This window comes from Sus scrofa, chromosome 7 (genome assembly GCF_000003025.6).
Source record: "Sus scrofa isolate TJ Tabasco breed Duroc chromosome 7, Sscrofa11.1, whole genome shotgun sequence".
Taxonomy (NCBI): domain Eukaryota; kingdom Metazoa; phylum Chordata; class Mammalia; order Artiodactyla; family Suidae; genus Sus; species Sus scrofa.
Genome location: NC_010449.5, coordinates 2,015,337 through 2,033,183, shown reverse-complemented (window position 1 = coordinate 2,033,183; position 17,847 = coordinate 2,015,337). Strand labels below are relative to the sequence as shown.

At 58.0% G+C, this 17,847-nt stretch overlaps 1 protein-coding gene across 3 annotated transcripts in view; it reads left to right on the top strand.

Moving 5' to 3' along the window:
• Positions 1-17,847, top strand: part of SLC22A23 (solute carrier family 22 member 23) — a 143,089-nt gene that overhangs the window by 98,595 nt on the left and 26,647 nt on the right. For all 3 annotated transcript variants that reach the window (XM_013977405.2, XM_021100121.1, XM_021100122.1), the window contains exon 4: positions 3,403-3,571. In XM_013977405.2, coding sequence (XP_013832859.2) covers positions 3,403-3,571 — 169 coding nt within the window. The remainder of the gene's footprint in view (positions 1-3,402; positions 3,572-17,847) is intronic.

Below are 17,847 nucleotides of genomic sequence, written 5' to 3'. Positions count from 1 at the left end.
GCCCCGCGTCCTCACACCAAAGTGCTGTTTTGCCACCGCCCCGCGGGATTGCGAAAATCCCTGTGTCTGTTGGAATGCTCCGTACTTTTCTGCCTGATGAGCAGAGCCAGGTCTCTGCAAGGGTTCCTAGCCTCACGGAGCCTGGAGCAACCGGGAAATGCTTTTACTTATTCAGCCTCGTAGACGCGTGTCTGGGACGCAGAACGTCCCTCCTGCTGCGGGTGATGCTTACGGTCGGCGGGGTGGGGGGTCACAGTGAGCCAGCCCTTCTCAGCAGGTCGTCTGGGGTCACCATCAAAGGCAGGTGCCAATCCTGCAGGGGTGGGCGGGGCCTGAGGCTCCGTCTCTAACAAGCCACCGGTCCATGGGGACACTTCTGCCAAGTAGCCAGGAGTTAGTGGATCGCTCAGGCCTTACAGAAAGGAGAGCTCCTCCATCACTGTCATGTCAACGTGACCCTGATGCAGGCAGCAGCCTCAGCGAGGGGCGAGGGAGAAGTCAGACCGTGGAGTCATTTCCTGGTCAGGGACTGATGCTCCTTGTCACCCCGGACCTAGCCCGGGTTTGGGAGGTCCCTGTGGTCCTGGGTGTGACAGCACAGAGTGTAGATTGACTGTGGGGGTTAGACGTCCCCAGGGGGTCCGTGGAGAAAGCTCAGCAGCTGCAGGTGTTTTCATTCTCACCGCATCACCGTTGAAGAGCCGGGGAGGGGAGGGGAGGACCGCCAGCCTCGTGGCGCCTGGCCAACCAGCGAACCAAGGGTGTCACCTCTCTGGCTGTGCTTACGGGTTGGTGACCTGCATGGCCAAGTGTCAGATTCTCTCATCCGGTCCTCAAGCCTGCGCCGAGCCTCAGAGCATCACGCCTGCCCTGGCTGCTGCCGAGGTCTGTCTCCATTGCAGCACATCCACCGCTTGTGCTTAATATGTGAACACTGCGCCCTGCACCTGTCAGTTTTTCTAAAAGGCCCTGATCTCTTTATTATTTTGAAGCACAGAGATGCCAGGTCTGGGCTGCCCACCTGAGCCCTGCCAGGAAGTAAGTCTCACACAAACCTGGCCTGGGCACTGCAAGGAACAGCGTCACGGAAATGGCCGGGATAGGCTGTTTGGTCCCATCTTCTGAATCAAATAGCAGAGGTTCTTGATCAGCAAGGCCAAATTTCTCTCAGTCTCTAGCTGTGACGAGGACTTGAGAGTGTGTGGCAGGGCAGGAATGGACACTCTGGGGACTTCATTCTCTCCCCGCAGGTGAGCTGCTGGCATCGCGCCCGATCCTTGTCAGCGCCAGTCCCACCCTTGCGGCCAAGCGCACTTTGCCTCTTCTCCCCTCTGATCTGCTGCAGCCTTGCAGCCTCCGACCTCTGCTCTGGCCTCCAGACAACCAGCAGATGGCCGGTAGCCCCTGATCCACGAACAGCCTCTGGGTACAGAGGCATCAGCAGCTTTCTCTCCTGAGGGTCTTTCTCCCTTGATAAATAATCAGGAGTTCCCATTTGTGGCTTACCAGGTTAAGAACCTGACTAGTATCGATGAGGATGCGGGTTCGATCTCTGGCCTTGCCCAGTGGGTTAAGGATCCGGCATTGCCATGAGCTGTGGTGTAGGTTGCAGATGCGACTCAGATCCCACGTTGCTGTGACTGTGGCGTAGGCTGGCAGCTACAGCTCCGATTTGACTCCTACCCTGGGAACCTCCGTATGCCGTAGGTGTGGCCCTAAAAAGACAGCACACAAAATAATAATAATAATAATTTTAGGAGTTCCCATTGTGGCTCAGCAGGTTAAGAACCCAACTAGTATCAATAAGGTTGTGGGTTCCATCTCTGGCCTCGCTCAGTTGGTTAAGGATCCGGTGTTGCTGTGAGCTGTGGTGTAGGTCACAGAAACAGCTCAGATCCCGCCTTGCCGTGATCCCGAGGGCATAGCCCTAGAAATAAAATTTTTAAAAAATTTATATATATTGTCTTTTTAGGGCTGCACCTGAGGTATATGGAGGTTCCCAGCCTAGGAGTTGAATCAGCGCTACAGCTGCCAGCCTACACCACAGCCACAGCAACGCTGCGCCTGCGACCTACACCACAGCTCGGTGAAATGCCGGATCCTTAACCCACTGAGCAGGGCCAGGGATCAAGCCTGCATCCTCATAGATCCTTGTGGGGTTCATTACCTCTGAGCCACCGCAGGAACTCCTCCCTGATAAATAATTTTAACTGCACTGTCTTTAAAAAGAAAAGCTTCAGGGTATACGGCAAGTTGTTGAATGTGGCGAATCGTAGTAACGAATGGACACAGTGCTCTGTAAGGGCAGATGCATGAAGCCCAGCTTCCCGTCCTGTTTCGAGGCGGCCCGTTATTACAGGACTGCAGGTGCGAAGCGTGTGCTGGTTGTCGCTTGGGTGCTGCAGTGTGGGGTTTGGTGACCGTCTTTTTCACTCAGGGTTAAGTTAAAGCATAGATTCTTGCACACAGGAGACATTTTTTTTTTTTTTTTGGTCTTTTTGTCTTGTTGTTGTTGTTGTTGTTGCTATTTCTTGGGCCACTCCCGCGGCATATGGAGGTTCCCAGGCTAGGGGTTGAATCGGAGCTGTAGCCACCAGCCTACGCCAGAGCCACAGCAACGCAGGATCCGAGCCGCGTCTGCAACCTACACCACAGCTCACGGCAACGCCGGATCCTTAACCCACTGAGCAAGGGCAGGGACCGAACCCGCAACCTCATGGTTCCTAGTCAGATTCGTTAACCACTGCGCCACGACGGGAACTCCCTGGGAGACATTTATTGATGGCAGACCCCAGTGTCTGGGGAGCTGTGACGGTGACTCGGACCTGTCCTCAGAGAGGGGCGGGGAGAGGTCTCAAGGCCCGCAGAATTCCAGGGGGCGCTTGGCGAGGTCGCCCCACGGATCCCGTCTGCTCCACGGTTTGGTTTCTGTCCTGCTCCGAAGACAGGCTGGGTGCGGCTGGTCTGGCCTGCTCCCACGCGTGGGCGGCTGGCCTGGAACTCCACGTTCCGGGGGTGCTGGGGCACAAGGAGGGGTGGTGAGGTGGGGGGAGTCGGCGGACGGACGTTCCCTCGCCCTGGGCAGAGGTGGGGAGGGTCCCTGGTCCAGCACCCGGGGAGCTCAGAGGCGCCTGGGGAGCAGAGGGCGTCGGGGCCGCGTGGGAGGCACAGACTCCACCGGGTTCTGGGCCAGGCTGCGTCCAGTTACTCTTCCACCACGACTCGCTCCTGGGCCGGCGGAGCCTCGGCGCGTCCCGCTCTAAGCACGAGCACCTCAGCCTGGACACAGCGTCTTGCCGTCCTCGGCGGGTTGGGGGGCGCGCTGGCCGGGCGCCCCTGCCCCTGGGCTCCCCGGATGCAGGGCCGGGCGCTGATGTCTCTCTCGTCCCTCCTGTGTTCCAGGAATCGAGCTGTGCCCCCCCGGGAAACGGTTCACGATCACGATGGTGGCGAGCTTCGTGGCCATGGCGGGCCAGTTCCTCATGCCCGGGCTGGCCGCCCTGTGCCGGGACTGGCAGGTGCTGCAGGCCCTCATCATCTGCCCCTTCCTGCTCATGCTGCTCTACTGGTCGTGAGTACCCTGCCCACCCTTGCCCCCCGGTCCCCAGACTGGCCGCCAGTCTCAGCTTGTGGCTTTTCAGGGGAGTTTTGCCTCTCTTTTTTAAAATTTCCTTTTCTAAGCGTTTTATCTCGGGACATGTTCTAACATATGCACAAAAGCAGATGGGGGGTGGCGGGAGCTCCAGGCGCCCTGGCCCCGCTCAGGGACGTGCCCTCCGTCATCAGGCTGGACCCCGGCTCGCTGGGTGTTCTGACATGACTTTAACGAATGGGTTTTCGAAGCGTGGGGTCTCGTACTAGGAGGGGAGATGTTGGGAGACGTTGGGCAGGGATTTAGCAGAGCCCCCACCTCCTCTAGGTTAGGGATGGACCAATGGGACCGACTCTGTTTCTGCAAATAGTGTTACTAGAACACAGCTGTGCTCACATGCTGACACACGTATCATCCATGCCCACTCGTCCCACCTCGGCAGAGTTGAGCAGGTGTCGCCAAGACAGCGTGGCCCCACAGAGCCAAAAGCATGTCCTCGTGGTCCTTTACAGAGGGGGTCTGTCCAGCCTGCTCTGACGAGCCCAGTGTGTCACTGTTCGGTTTTGGCTTGCTGACTTCAGGGACAAAAGCGCTGAACACACTGGCCCGGGGGTATGACCCGGCCAGTTAGATGCTTATAGGCTTCTCAGGGGATTCCTGTTGAGCCGGGTTGAAAACTACCGCTCTCGGATAGAGGGGCATGTACCCCCCAGAAGTGAGCATTGTGCGCTTTCCATAAGTAGCTCTTCTCTTTCTCCCCCGCCCCCATGCCGAAGTCTCCCTTGACCCACAGGTACGAGATATCGGAGACTAAGTTTTACTCACTACGCTGTATTCCTGTTTTTGAGCCACTGATGAAAGACAAGTTTCTGGCAAGAAGTCATTTGGGTCTTAGCTTTAAGTGTTCCCTACAATGGAGCCGGCCATTCACTAGGCGTTTTTCCTAAGATGCTGGGGGGGGGGCAGGGAAAGCTGCTCCCTTTCAGCTCCATAGCTGGCCCCACCCCCCACCCAGCAGGAGAGTCACTGAGTGTAGGGCAGGTGGCTTTTCCTCAAGAGCCCAGTTCTTGGAGTTCCCCTCGTGGCACAGAAGAAATGAATCCGACTAGGAACCATGAGGCTGTGGGTTCAATCCCTGGCCTCACTCCATGGGTTAAGGATCCAGTGTTGCCGTGAGCTGTGGTGTAGGTCGCAGACGTGGCCTGGATCTGGTGTTGCTATGGCTGTGGTGTAGACCGGCAGCTCCAGCTCCGATTCGACCCCTAGTCTGGGAACCTCTATATGCCGTGGGTGTGGCCCTAAAAAGACAAAAAAAAAAAAGCCCAGTTCTTGCTCCGATGTCCTCTGAGCCTTGGCAGCAGTGGGGAGGCTGCAAAGGCCCCCTGCCCAGAGGCTGCCCTGAGGCAACAGCCACCAAAACTGCTCCCACCCAGTGCCCCCACCAGCCTCCCTTGTCCCAGAGGTCTTGCTCCTCGGCCCCTCCCACAGGGGCCTGTGGGTTTGGGGACCCCCCCCTCCCTCCAGCAGGGAAAGGGGCAGAGAGAAAATTCAGTCCCCAGAGCAGGACGGTGGGCAGCATTTCCTTTGTCACCCGAGGAGGCCCCTCCGGAACCTGCCCCCGCTGCCCCAGAGCCAAGCAGAGCTTGGCTGGGAGTTGAGGGCACTTCTTATTGAACACGTGCCTGTAGCGTGTCCACGCCGGACACAAATGGCCAGCACTGTACAAATGAGAGATCATTCAGGCTGGGCATTTCACGGCCCCGTTGTACAGATGACAAAACTGAGGACACCCAGCTGGCCCCCAAGCCCGGGCTGTGCTGTCTCCCGCCTTCCCCGAGCCCCCGTCCCTCGTCCCTGCTTCCCTGAGCACCTAGAGGTGCCCGCTGCCCTGGCGCACCTGCTCTGCAGACAGGCACCCCCTACTTCCTGCCCTCCAAGGGCACAGCCTGCTGGAGACTCACAGACCAGTAAAGACCGTCTGCCTGCCCTCTATCCCCTCCCAGGCCGCAGGGCTCTGCCCAGGCTCTGTCCCCACCTGTCCCAAGGAAGAGGCCACCTGACAGGGAGAAACGGCAGAGAAGGGTCTGGTGCAGAGGTCTGGGCCTGGCCCACGTGGGAAAGCACTAGGGGTTTTGTTCATCTTATTTTTGTGTTTTAAATTTTAAAAATATGTCAAGGTTTAATGAGAGGCAAGGTAAAGCTGTTCATTTATTTAAATACGTTCTGAAACCTGAAAACAAAATTCTTTTGTACACACACATGTACATATAAAAGGTCCTGGCGCAGAGGGCGGCGGGGCCTCGACGCGTGCCGTGTGTGCAGGCGGACCAGGGCGTGGCGTCCGGAGGCGCACCGTCTGGGGTTGCCCCACTCCCCCCGCCCACGGGCCTGCCGTGGTTGGCGTCACTGTCACACGCTCTTCATTCGGGGGGTGGTGGCGGTGGAGGCGCCTGCCTGGCGCGTCAGGCCTGCACGCGCGCTCGAGACGCCAGCTGCCGTTCTTGGTTCTGTGTCACCCCCTCGAGTGTGGAAGCCCGGGTGTAACGGGGGCCAGTCGGGGGATCGATCGTGGGGAGAGCGGTGTCCCGCCTTGGCCTGAGGCCGTGAGCGGCTCCAGGGGGGTCTGGCTTTTAAAGGCTGCCAAGCGGCCTCTCTGATGACGACCCTTCCCCACCTCTGCTGCGGCTGGAAGCTTGTCACCCTGAGGGCTCTGTGGCTGGACGGATGAGCTGGCCTCTGGGAGCAGGCAGCCGGCCCGGCCCGTGGTCCGGTGACAAAATGGCAGAAGTCACTCTTCCCCAAGAGTACGTGCTCATGGCATGCGCCGCGGGTGCCGGCAGCAGGCTCGGGGCTTTGGAGTAACCCTGGGGAGCAGGTGCGTTAACAGGGCCACAACCAAAGCATACAACGCAGAGTCCCCGGGACTCAGGGTCGGCTCAGGAGCACAAAGGCAAAGGGTGGGGACTGGGGACCTTCTGGTCCAGGTGGGGGCTGGGCGGACGGCGAGCAGCAGACACACAGATGCTGGATAAGAGGTGGCATTAACCAGCTACAGACGGAGCCGACTCTGGCAGGAAAGGAGATCCTGGGGCCCTGACGCAGCGGTGACATGGAGGCCACCACTGGGCGTCTGGCCTGGGGCTGAGATCACAGGCCCCTGTGCACTTAGCACTGAGCCCAGGTGAAGCTGGGCTCAGCGTCCGTGATGAGAGGTCTGGACCGGCCCTGCCGAGCACAGGGACCCAGGTCCCAAGCCAGCCGACCGTCCCGAGGCTGAGGCAACAAGGACTCTCCCTAGGACGCTGGCGCCTTGACGTCTGCACCAACCTCCCTCCCGGGCCCAGACACTGACCAGAGGACCGGGGACGCTCGCTGGACCCTCAGGGTCAGAAATGAAACCTCCGTGGGGAATCGCTGGAGCCGAGAGTCGCGTGGAAGAACAGTGTCACCGGAGCTGAGCTCACAGAGCCCAGGGGGCCCGTCAGCAAGGCCAGCAACTGAAACTCGGGAGCCGGCGCCTCCAGAACCCCGTGACAGTGACCTGAGGGAGAAGCTGGCCCGATCGGCACACTGAGCAGCGCTCTGGAGGGGCTGGCCGGCGCCCGAAAGGGCTGTCACGGGCAGAGTCCTTTGGTCCCTCCAGGAACTTGCTCGCCCTGGGAGAAGCATCTTCCTTCCCAGAAACATCCGAAAATAACAGAAAACAGAAAAGCATGAGTAATACACAGCCTGGGGCAGCCCAGGGTCACAGAATGCTCTGGAATGAAGTGAGCGTGGGGCTGGAGAAGCACTGGGAGAGGAACAGGCGCCTGGGGCTGGGACAGGGCCGGGCGGGGGTGCAGCGCTGCAGGTGGACGGTGGTGACGGGGAGGAAGTGACGTGTGGACCATTTGGGGCACGTGCAGCCGAGAGAGGAGATTAACGACCTTGCGGGAGCTGCCGGGAGGCTCAGACCCGCTTCCAGGCCCCGCCAGCTGTGGGTAAAGGAAGCGCTTCAGAAGCTGAGGGAGGAAACACGGGGAGGAGGGATTCGGGGAGGTGACAGAGCGTCCCTGCCACTGTCCCAAAATGCCGGCGCTGTCACCTGCTGCCGAGCATCACTGCAGGTGCTGAGTACCTGCGAGGGTCTACCAGAGTGAGCACGTCCGCTCTGGGCCTGGCAGGTGCTGGGGGAGTGGTGACGCCACTTCAGCAAGGTCCCCATGGAGAGCTCTCAGGCCAACAGAGCAGCCACCCTTCTTCACTCAGCATCTGCCAGGTGCCGGGCACCACTGCCCCACGCACACACCCCTGCCTTGTGGAGCAACCGGCCAAGGAGGGGAGCCGCGTGGGCTCCCTCGCTGCAGGTGCTCTGTAGACTGTGCCGACTTGAACACGTCTGAAGGTTTTAGAGACACCCTTTGTCTGAGATCGGCTGCAGGCTTCTGCGTTTGAGGCGCTGCGCTAACCTGACACTCTTGGATTGGATCCGAGCAGGTGGGCTTATTCCTGCTTGTAGCTGGAGAAACTGGGGCATCCAGAAGTTGCACCAAAAACACTCACAAGTCTGGAAAGTCCTTGAAGTCTGGACTCTGAATGTCCGCGGTCTCCAGGTGCAGCCCCTGGACCAGCCGCTTCTCCACCTCCTGGGAAGTTGTTGGCAACGCGGATTCTCAGCCCCCCCGGCCCAGCCCGTCAGAACATCTGTGGGTGGTCTCAGCCCCCACGGGATGCTAATGACGGCTGAGCTCCAGAGGGGCTGCCGAGCTCCAGAGGGGCTGCCATGCCCCAGGATGCCCGTCAAGGAGTGAAAGCAGACATCCTGCTTACGGGGTGAGGGGCCGGACCACTTCCAACGAAGATGGTGTCACAGTGAACGAGGAGATGGGAGCCGGCGACGGGGACCCCACCCCTCTTCACAAAAGACGTTCTCGGTCCTGGGAGGACATGGAGCAGACGCCGTCCTGGAGGGTCCGTGAGATGGCCCCCAAGACACGTGTCCCCAGTGAGACATGGCAGGTGGCAGAAGATGTAGGTATTCCTGGAACTGATGGAAGGAGGCAGTCAAAGCTCAGTCCCGGGTCTAAGGGCTTGATCAAAACAGTACATCTCGGAGTCCTTGACCGTGGCCTGCGGTGCCCCCCCCCCCACCCGCTGCTCTGCGAGCCCCTCCGCCCCACGGGGAGCCTGTGCACGAGGCTTTCCCCCGCGCTCCCCCAGATGCACCAGCACGTCCCCGGGTGGGACAGGGTTGCGCCTGCCACTCGCCTGGCGCGTGTCTTGCACAAACTGACTCGAGGCGGCGTGTGAAGCGGGGGGAGTCACTAACCGAGTGATGCTGGCAGGCAGCGTGCATGCCAGAGCCGAGCCGGAGGGCGAGGCGCTGGGGAAAGAACAGCGTGGGGGATGCTGAGGAAATCGGAGGAGGATGGCACCGCGCTGGTGACACTGGGAACGGGCGCCCCGACCCCGAGGACCCTGGAGCCGACTCGGGACTGAGGCGTCGAGAGCAGTGAGCCTGCACAGGAAAGCTGTGTGCCCACAGCCGTTTCGATTCTTCAGCGCTTCAAGAAACAGGCCACTGTAAAGTGTGTACGGGGGTCTCGGGTTAGATCAGTAACCAGGGGAAACATCACTAACCGTTCCAGTGAGGGTGTGATTCTAAACATCTCTGGGCCCTTTAAAATATCCTCAGAAATAGTCTGGCCAGAATAGCACTAGTGTTTAGCCTTTCTGGAGGGCTTGCTCCACGTCGGATGCTGTCTGGCACCTTCTGTGACTCAGACCCTCAAGCAGGTGCTGGGACATATGGAGAAAGCCAGGCACAGAGGGACGGGGAGGCGGGGGGCTTGCTTACAGCCCCGCCTTGGACGGGGACCATCTGTATCTTCATCCAGCCACCGTCTCTGCGTCCTGCCCGCAGGCCAGACAGCCTTTCTCCATCTGAAGCAGCTTTCTTTCAAAGGGGGGCATGGTAACATCATGCAAACAGGTGAAACCCGGGCCGTGGGGTTCCCGATACGGCAGGAGCGAAACCGGATTCCACGCCACCATCTGCCACGGTTGGGCCTCCCAGGGCGGTGTTCACTCGTGGGAACGTGGAAAGGCGAATCGTAAAACACATGAGCATCTGGGAGCGTGAATAAATCTGCATGAATTATTCATGCACGTTATCAGGTGGTTAACTTGGGGAGCCTTTTAGGAAACTTTGAGCAAAAACAATTTTTTTCGTCAAATTGTGTTCACCTCCGACTTCTCCGGGTGGAGGGGGGGGTTAGTCATGCCGCCAAGGCAAACGTAGAAGTGAATAGACAGGCCCCAGAATCAACCCCAGAATCGAGTGAGCAGTTGAAAGTGGGATCCGAAGGCTCTCGAAATTGGTGTTGGGGGATCTGCTGATGGCGTGGAGTTTGGGGAGCCCTTGGGCCAGAGGCTGCCCGAGCCGGCCCTTGTGACCATGCAGATTGTGTGAAACTGTAGAAGCCCTGGGGTCAAGCCAACCTACTCCAGGGAGAGGGAGGTGCCACCAGGGGGTCTGGCCTCTGCTGTAAAGTCCTGCGACAGTGACCCTGGAGCCGCGCTGCTGTCCCCCAGTCCTTGTGCCTGGCGTGTGCCCCGGCGTTCCATCCCACTGCTGCCACACCCCAGGAAGCTGGGGTCACTCGAGGCCAGCTTGAAGGTCTCTGAGCCTGGAGCCCTGGCAGAGCCCAGGCAGCCAGCGTGTGTGTGCGTGTAACCGCGTGCGTGTAAGTGCGTACACGCGTGTGTACGTGGGAATGATAGGGTCGAGGTGTTGGCAGCTGGCGGAAATCAGGGAAATGGCCCGCTGGCGGCAGGTGTCCAGCGAGCGCGGCTGAGCGCCCGCTGGCAGCAGGTGTACCTCCGAGTGGACAGATCCAGAGCAAGAGGCCGGGTCCCCGGCCCCGTGGATTGGCCTTCGGGTCTCTGGCAAAGTGCACATCTGGTGACACGAGAGGGGGTCCAGGACGGGAGGCGGGGGTGCCTCGCTTGTCGTCGAGACTGTTTCTTTGGAGTTGGGAGAGCTGAGCCCCAAGGCCGCCTTCCGGGGCCAGAGCCGGGTCTCAGGTCAGGGCGGAGCAGCGGGGGCCGAGCTGAGGATGAGCTGTCTGTGTGGCCCCTGTTATCACCCTGCGGGGGCAGGGAGACAGGGAGGACAAGAATGCAGCCACGGACCGGAGAGGCTGGCCCCCCGAGAAGGTAGATGGGGCAGGCTGCTAATACAGGTGCCGCTCAAACCCCAGGGAAGAGCCGAACCAGCACAAGCCTGTCTGTCTGCCCCCTTATCTCCTCTCGTTTTTCACCGTCAGTTTCTTTGTATCGTTTGCAGAAATGCCAGTTCATTCCCCTGCAGTGTTAGGTGTGAATGCTCTCTGTGTGCCTCGGGCTTTCTGCAGCCTGGTCATCCCTCACTCGGATAAGTTAGAAGGCGGGAGAGCTGGAAAAAATGAACTGACTTGTGTGGTGGGAACTGAGAAACATTTAAAATATATCCCAACCTCTTTACGGCCGCACCCTCGGCAGACAGACGTTCCCGGGCTAAGGGTCGAATCAGAGCTGCAGCTGCCGCCCTACACCAGAGCCACAGCCACACCAGATCCTCAACCCACTGAGTGAGGCCAGGGATGGAGCCCATGTGCTCAGAGGCTGTGTGGGGTCCTTCACCTCCTGAGACACAAAGGGGTCTCTCAGTTTACCCACCTCTTAGGCACCCTGGTACATTCCGAGTTGCTCAACCTCTAAAAGCCAGCCCCAGAGGCATTTTAAGTACGGACTCCATTCATCCTGGCCAAACCGAAGGCGGGATTAGAATATTTGTTCGGTGCCCCGAGTGATCAGCCTCTCTTTTAATTTTCAGAAGGAGGCCACAGTGAGCACTGGCCCTTTGAAGCGAATCCAGGCGGAGAATGTGGGCCTGGGGGAGGCCTTGGTGCTGCCCCCCACCCCCACCCCATTCTGCAGATGGGGAAACAGAGGCCCAAAGCCCTAGCTGCCTTGCCCAAGGTCACAGAACTGGTCCGTAAACACCGGCTCCCGATCTAGTCCCCCTCAGTCTGGCTCCAGGGAGAGAATTCTGGAGCTTAGCTGTGTATCATTTTGAAAACCAGTAGAGACGCACTGTTCTGCATTTATGTGACAGATAAGCCAGTGGGACGGCCATTTAGTTGTGAAAAGATTCCTTGTCCTGCAAAGACTTGTGAGAAACCTTGGGACCGAAACATCCTAAGAGCCACATTTTCCTTAATTTCACGCTTGTCCCTTCACCCAGATTTACTACCATTGCCTCGGACCGTGAACTTGAGTTTTTAAAAGAACTAATTCATATTCACCCGCTCTACCCTGCACGGAATCGACTTACCTCATTGTGTAAACCGTGCGGAAGTGAAGTTTAAAATACTCGAGTGAGAGCTTATCTACTAGAATCAGGTGCATAGTTTTGTGTTCTGTTTGTTTGTTTTTTATCTTTGGGGCCACACCTGCAGCATATGGAGGTTCCCAAGCGAGGGGTCCAATCAGAGCTACAGCTGCCGGCCTGCACCACAGCCACGCAGGATCCAAGCCACGTCTGCAACCTACACCACAGCTCATGGCAACGATGGATCCTTAACCCACTGAGCAAGGCCGGGAATCAAACCCACGTCCTCATGGGTGCTAATCTGATTCGTTACCGCTGAGCTACGAGGGAAGCCCCTCAAGTGTTTATTTTTATAAGAGCTTTGAATCAGAAACTTAAGATAGTCCCCCAACTGGTATTTAATTCATTCTAGTCTTTAATGGAACTCGGGGGACCCTTGCAGAATGTCACAACTGTGATACGTGGTCAAACCCAAAGCATCAGCAGCTAGAATGGCCTCTTTAAGGCAAAGCACCCGCTCACGTTCAGGGCAGCTTCTCCCTGCAGAGCTGTCCACGGCCCTGCGCCTCTGTCCTACTTACACCTTCGCTCTGCCTTTTCTTAACCTGCTCGGCGGAAGCTCCTCCCATCAGGTGTTTCTCCATGTATCCACGTACCTGTTTCCCCCCCAGCAGGTTGAGTGCGTGCCTCACACACTCTCATGAGTGCTGCGAAGTCGCATCACCAATGTGAGGGCGCACCTGTCGACAGGTGTGCCACCTGAGAAACTAAGCACATGAGAAACACAGACTGACATGAGGACAGAATTCCTTTCCAAAAGCCTTAGCAGTGAGGCCCACTTCCTCTCCGCACCTTCTCTGTGAGTAAACGTTCTAGTTTGGCGATTCAGAGAGAGAGACATGCTTTGAATGTAGGAAGTTGCCAAGAGCAGGTGTTCGATGGACAGGAGGGCAGCCGGGATACTGTCCGTGAGTGACCAAGTCAGGCCCTCCAATGGGGTAGAAGGGACACTTGGTTTCCATGTTAAATGTTAAGGAAAGTATCAACCTTACAGCGTTAGGAAGGATGGTAGTATCCCATTTTAATTTCTGATTTTTCTGAGTCACCGTGCAGGTTGCAAGGGCTCAGGGGTAAAACAGATCCGCGAGTGTAAGGCAGGTGCTCTTGGCCAAATGATAGAGAGGCGGGGAGGAAGACAGAGATGGGAAAGCGTGGCAGAAACAACTTGTTACAATTAAATCATAAAGCATCCTGGTCTGAGAAGCACGTGGTGACTCAGAGGCCCACAGAGGGGCCGCAGACAAGGGTCCCCCGGCTGGAACTGCTACTGCTCGGCTCGGAAGAACAAGCCAAGGCATCAGTTCAGGGCATCAGTCAGAATGTGAGCGAGCTTTCCGTCTTGACAGAGTAACATCGTTGGTACCATTGGGGAAAGAGTGCCATGTAAAGAAATTTTCCATGTAATTTAAGAATCAGTACTTCCTTGTAGCTATTTTGGGTGGGTGTCTTTCTAAAACGGCTTTTCCTGTTTGTTAAGTCATATGATGAGCATGACGTGGGAAAGCCACACTCACTGCTCAGGGCTCCAGAGGCAGGTTCCGGGCTGATCCCCGCCAGCAGCAGTGCCACCGGGAAGGGCTCGCCTGCAGCTCCCTGAGGGCCCAGGCCAAGTGCAAATCCAGACCCCCTCTTGACATTGAGATTTGTGACTTTGCCTGCCTTGGTGAATGGTTTGAGGGTTTTCATCTCGTCGCTGGGCACGCGTGTGTCCCTGAAGCAGGGTCCTACAGCAGGGTCCCTGGTGTGGGGGGAAGTGCCCCCCAGTTAGGGGCTTTCTGCTGTCCTTACCCAGCCAGCTTCCTGCCCCCGGCTGCCTCGCCCAGCCCCGTCTGCATGGGGCTTCCTGACCCAGAGCTTGGCTGTCTGGGTGGGACCTGGGCATTCTCCTCTGGCTCGCGGTGCATGGCCTCTGTAACCTCCCTGGCATTCCGTCTGAGGCCTCTTCTCTTAATTTCTGGTTCTTAGCTTTTTGTAGAATAACCAAGGCCACGGGGTGCGTGGGGACATGGTGTCCTGGGGACATGCTAGAAAACGAGCTCAAGGTCAGATTGATCTGCGTTACTGTGGCTTTTATCCAGGACCTCAGAGCACACAGCGCCTGGGGTTGAGGGTCTCAGGACTGGGGGGCAGGGGGGAGCAGTTACGTACCCATCTGGAAGGAAGGGGATGGGGAGAGTGAAAGTGGCACTTTGCACTGCAGGTGGGGGCAGTGTGACAGCAGAGGGCACCTCAAGAGAGCCAGGCTCCAGTGGTTGGAAGGATGCTCGCCCTCCGGGCAGGGGCCAGCTCGGTGGGGCGGGCCGGGCAGGGCACCGGGGGTGGGAAGGGGCAGTTCCCCACTCCAGAACAGTTTAAAGTGGAGAATGGGTCCAGCTGTGATTTGCTTAATTAAAGTTAACTCCGTAGCCAGTCTTTGACGCCAGAATCCTCCCCAGCAACGTGCCTGTGCCAGGAGGACATGGCGGGTGAAGCGGGCAGGGTGCTGGGCAGAGGCAGGGGTCCCATCCCGCCGCAGCTTCTCCTCTGCCCTGAGGACACGGACATGTCCAGCTTCCCCAGGACCCTGTGTCTCTGCAGGGAGGTGTCCCCATCCCGTGGAAGTGACGCCTGAGGCTGTAACTCAGACCTACCAGGTCCAGCTCTGCCTCCAGGGAGTTCAGGGTTTTGTTGCAAGTGAGTCCAATGAAGGGGTTTTGGATTTCAGAACCTTCAGGATTTGAGAATTGGGAACCAGGGACCCAGGACCCTCTAACCAGCCAGCAGGTATTTCGGAGGCCTCAGGGCGAGAGGTCCATCAGACCCCAGGGACCAGACTGGGTGTCTGTGCCGAGCTGTATCCCCCTTCCTGCCAGGGGCTTAGGGCTCGAGCAGGACCCGTAGAGGCTTTGAGCTTTGCTGTGTCCTTCCTGCAGGAGTCCCGGGGCCAGTGAGCCACGGCTTTAGAGCATCACCGTGCACTTGAACCTGTGCTGCCTCAGTTTCTGCATCCGTGGAACAGGGTTGATAATAGAACCACCACACCGTGTGCTTGAGGGAGCCGAGTACGCCCTGCGTCCGAGGGTTCTGGTTCCCCGTCCCCTCTGTGGACCACTCCCTCGTCCTGTGGCCACAGCCCTGCTAGCAGCCGCGGCGAGCCCCCCTCCAGAGATGCCGCCGTGGCTTCTCCACCCACTTCTGTGTGGGGGTCGCAGAGGTCACGCTCAAGGTCACTTCCTGCCCGTCCGCACGTGAGGCTGCACTAGCAGACATGGCCTCTGGCTGCCTACGATACTCTTTTATTTGGGTTGAAAATGACGGATTTCCCTGAGGCGCAGCTGCATTCCTGCCAGATCCTGGGCCACTGGCCGGCTTTTTAATTTTCATGGTGTTATTACATTATGTACTTGTCAGGAGACATTTCATTAAATTCCCATGATGGGGCCACACTGCACATTTTCCGCTGGAACAGCCGTCCCTGGGCTTTCTCGGGGGCGAACAATTCAACGAGTTCTTTATGACTTTGCCGCAGATTTAAATTCGCGGGGGCACAGAGGTGTCCGCAAGGCCTGAGGACACGTCACTGGGACAGTCTCCCGCAAACTGCCACCGTCGGAGCGCTGGCCTGGGACGGGGGCTTGATTTCTTTGCTGGGTCCACCAAGGCGAAGGATGCGGGTTGAGTCAGACTGCCCAGGTCTAAATGCAGCTCTGCCCTTTTTTTTTTTTTTTTTTTTTTTTTTTTTTGTCTTTTGCCTTTTCTAGGGCCGCACCCACAGCATGTGGAGGTTCCCAGGCTAGGGGTCGAATCGGAGCTACAGCTGCTGGCCTACACCACAGTCAGAGCCATGCAGGATTTGAGCCGCGTCTGCGATCTACACCACAGCTCACAGCAACGCCAGATCCTTAACCCACTGAGCGAGACCAGGGATCGGACCCGCGTCCTCATGGATCCTAGTCGGGTTCATTAACTACTGAGCCACGACGGGAACTCCCAAGTGCAGCTCTGCCTTTAACCGTGCTGCAGTCTGGATGATGCCCTTGAACTTTCTTTGTCTGAGTTTCCCCACCTGTGAAACGGGGATGCTGTTACTGCAGCATCACGAGCTTGAAAGACTTGAATGCGTGGGGAATGAAGAGAAGGCTTCCTCGTCCCCGTAGGTCAGGCCTGGGGGAGGTTTGCGGTGCCATCTGCCACCCGAGAGGGGACACGTAACTAGCGGGAGTCCAGCCGTACCTGTACCCAGATCTCCTGGGAGAGCCCTTCTCCCCGCCTGGGTTCATTCTGGCCCACGGCTGCCCTCCCCCCGCACCCCACAGAGGCCCAGGCGCTCACCCCAGGGCCCCGCTTCTCTCCTCTTCTCAGATCCCGGGTCCTGGCTGTCCCAGCTGGCAGCGCTGGGACACAGCGTGCTCCTTGTTTCACGGCCGACGCCTCTCCTCGGGGTCCCAGCCGCACCCATCCTCACCTGCCCCCAGCAGCACGCGGCGTCTGCCCAGCGCCTGCTCGCTCCCCCAATACCCCGCCAAACCGCTGCCTCCGTGCAGCCCTCCCGGGCCGTTCCCAACCCCTTCCAGGAACGGCCCCCTCTCTTCTCGTGCCCTGTCCTGTCCCATGCTGTGCAGGCTTCTGGCCAAGTCACTTGTAAGTCTATAGAGTGTGTACGTGTGTGTGTGTTGACTTTGTTTAGGAGTCTCCCGCTGCGAGACTCAGGTCCCTGGAGGTCGAGGAGGTGCCCACTGGGAATGAGTTTGTGGTGACAAGGCTCCGTACATACCAGAAAAAAAATGTGGCGACTAGATGAGTGTTTGAGCTCCAGACGAGGCCCACACTCACTGGCCCTGTGCCCAGCGGCGCTGACCGGCGGGCTCCCCCTGGGTTGTGGGCCTTCACGTGGGTCCTCTTGTAAGCGGGGGCACGTCTCGGCCAGCCTGCCCTTTGTCACTTGTGGACGTGCCTCTCGTCCTTGCTGTCCCCCTGGGGAAGGGGGGTACGTGGGGGGCGCAGCTGAAACCTGCAGTCAGAAGAGCACCGCCTACTCAGTGCGTGGTGACTCTCTCAGACCTGAGAAGGTCCAGCAGGAAGGATGAGCTACACGGAATGGCTGCGGGCAGAATCCTGCAGGGGCCCAGGGGCTCCGGGGGCGTCTGGTAACACAGCCTGTGCTTCCTCAGAATGGTGTAACAAAATTAAAAATCAGGGGAATAATATCGCAAGCCCACTCCCAACCCCCTCTCCAAACCTGTGTGTTTGGCGATGTCATGTATAAATGTGAGACGTGTCTCTCCGTCTGTCACAGGGAAGGAAAATGGGATAGAATTAGGATCGAAATCACAAAATGTCTAGAAGGAAATCTCAGCAAGGACCGCTTACCAAGGAGCTCCCATCGCGGCCCAGCAGGTTAAGGACCCGACCTAGTCTCCTAAGCACGCAGGTTCCATCCCTGGCCTCTCTCAGTGGGGTGAGGATCTGGCTTTGCCGGGAGCTGTGGCGTAGGTCACAGATGCGGCTTGGATCAGGTGTGGCTGTGGCTGTGGTGTAGCCATGGCCCAGGAACCTCCATGTACCACAGGAGTGGCCCTAAAAAAAAAGAGAGAAAAAACTACTTGTCAAAACTTGTGAAATGTAGCGAAAATGATACTCGGGTGGCATTTTGAAGTCTGAAATTGATATATTAGAAAAGAAGAATTAAATTTGATGATGTGTTACCCATGTCACGAAATCGGAAAGTGACACCAAGCCCAGATAAATCAGAAAGATGGAGCTAAGGTAGGTAGAGCTGTGGGGAGCGTTTGTGTCAGGTTATTTCATTATAGATAAAAGGTCTGATAAACTGTGCCACGGTGTTGCTATCTATGCAATATTG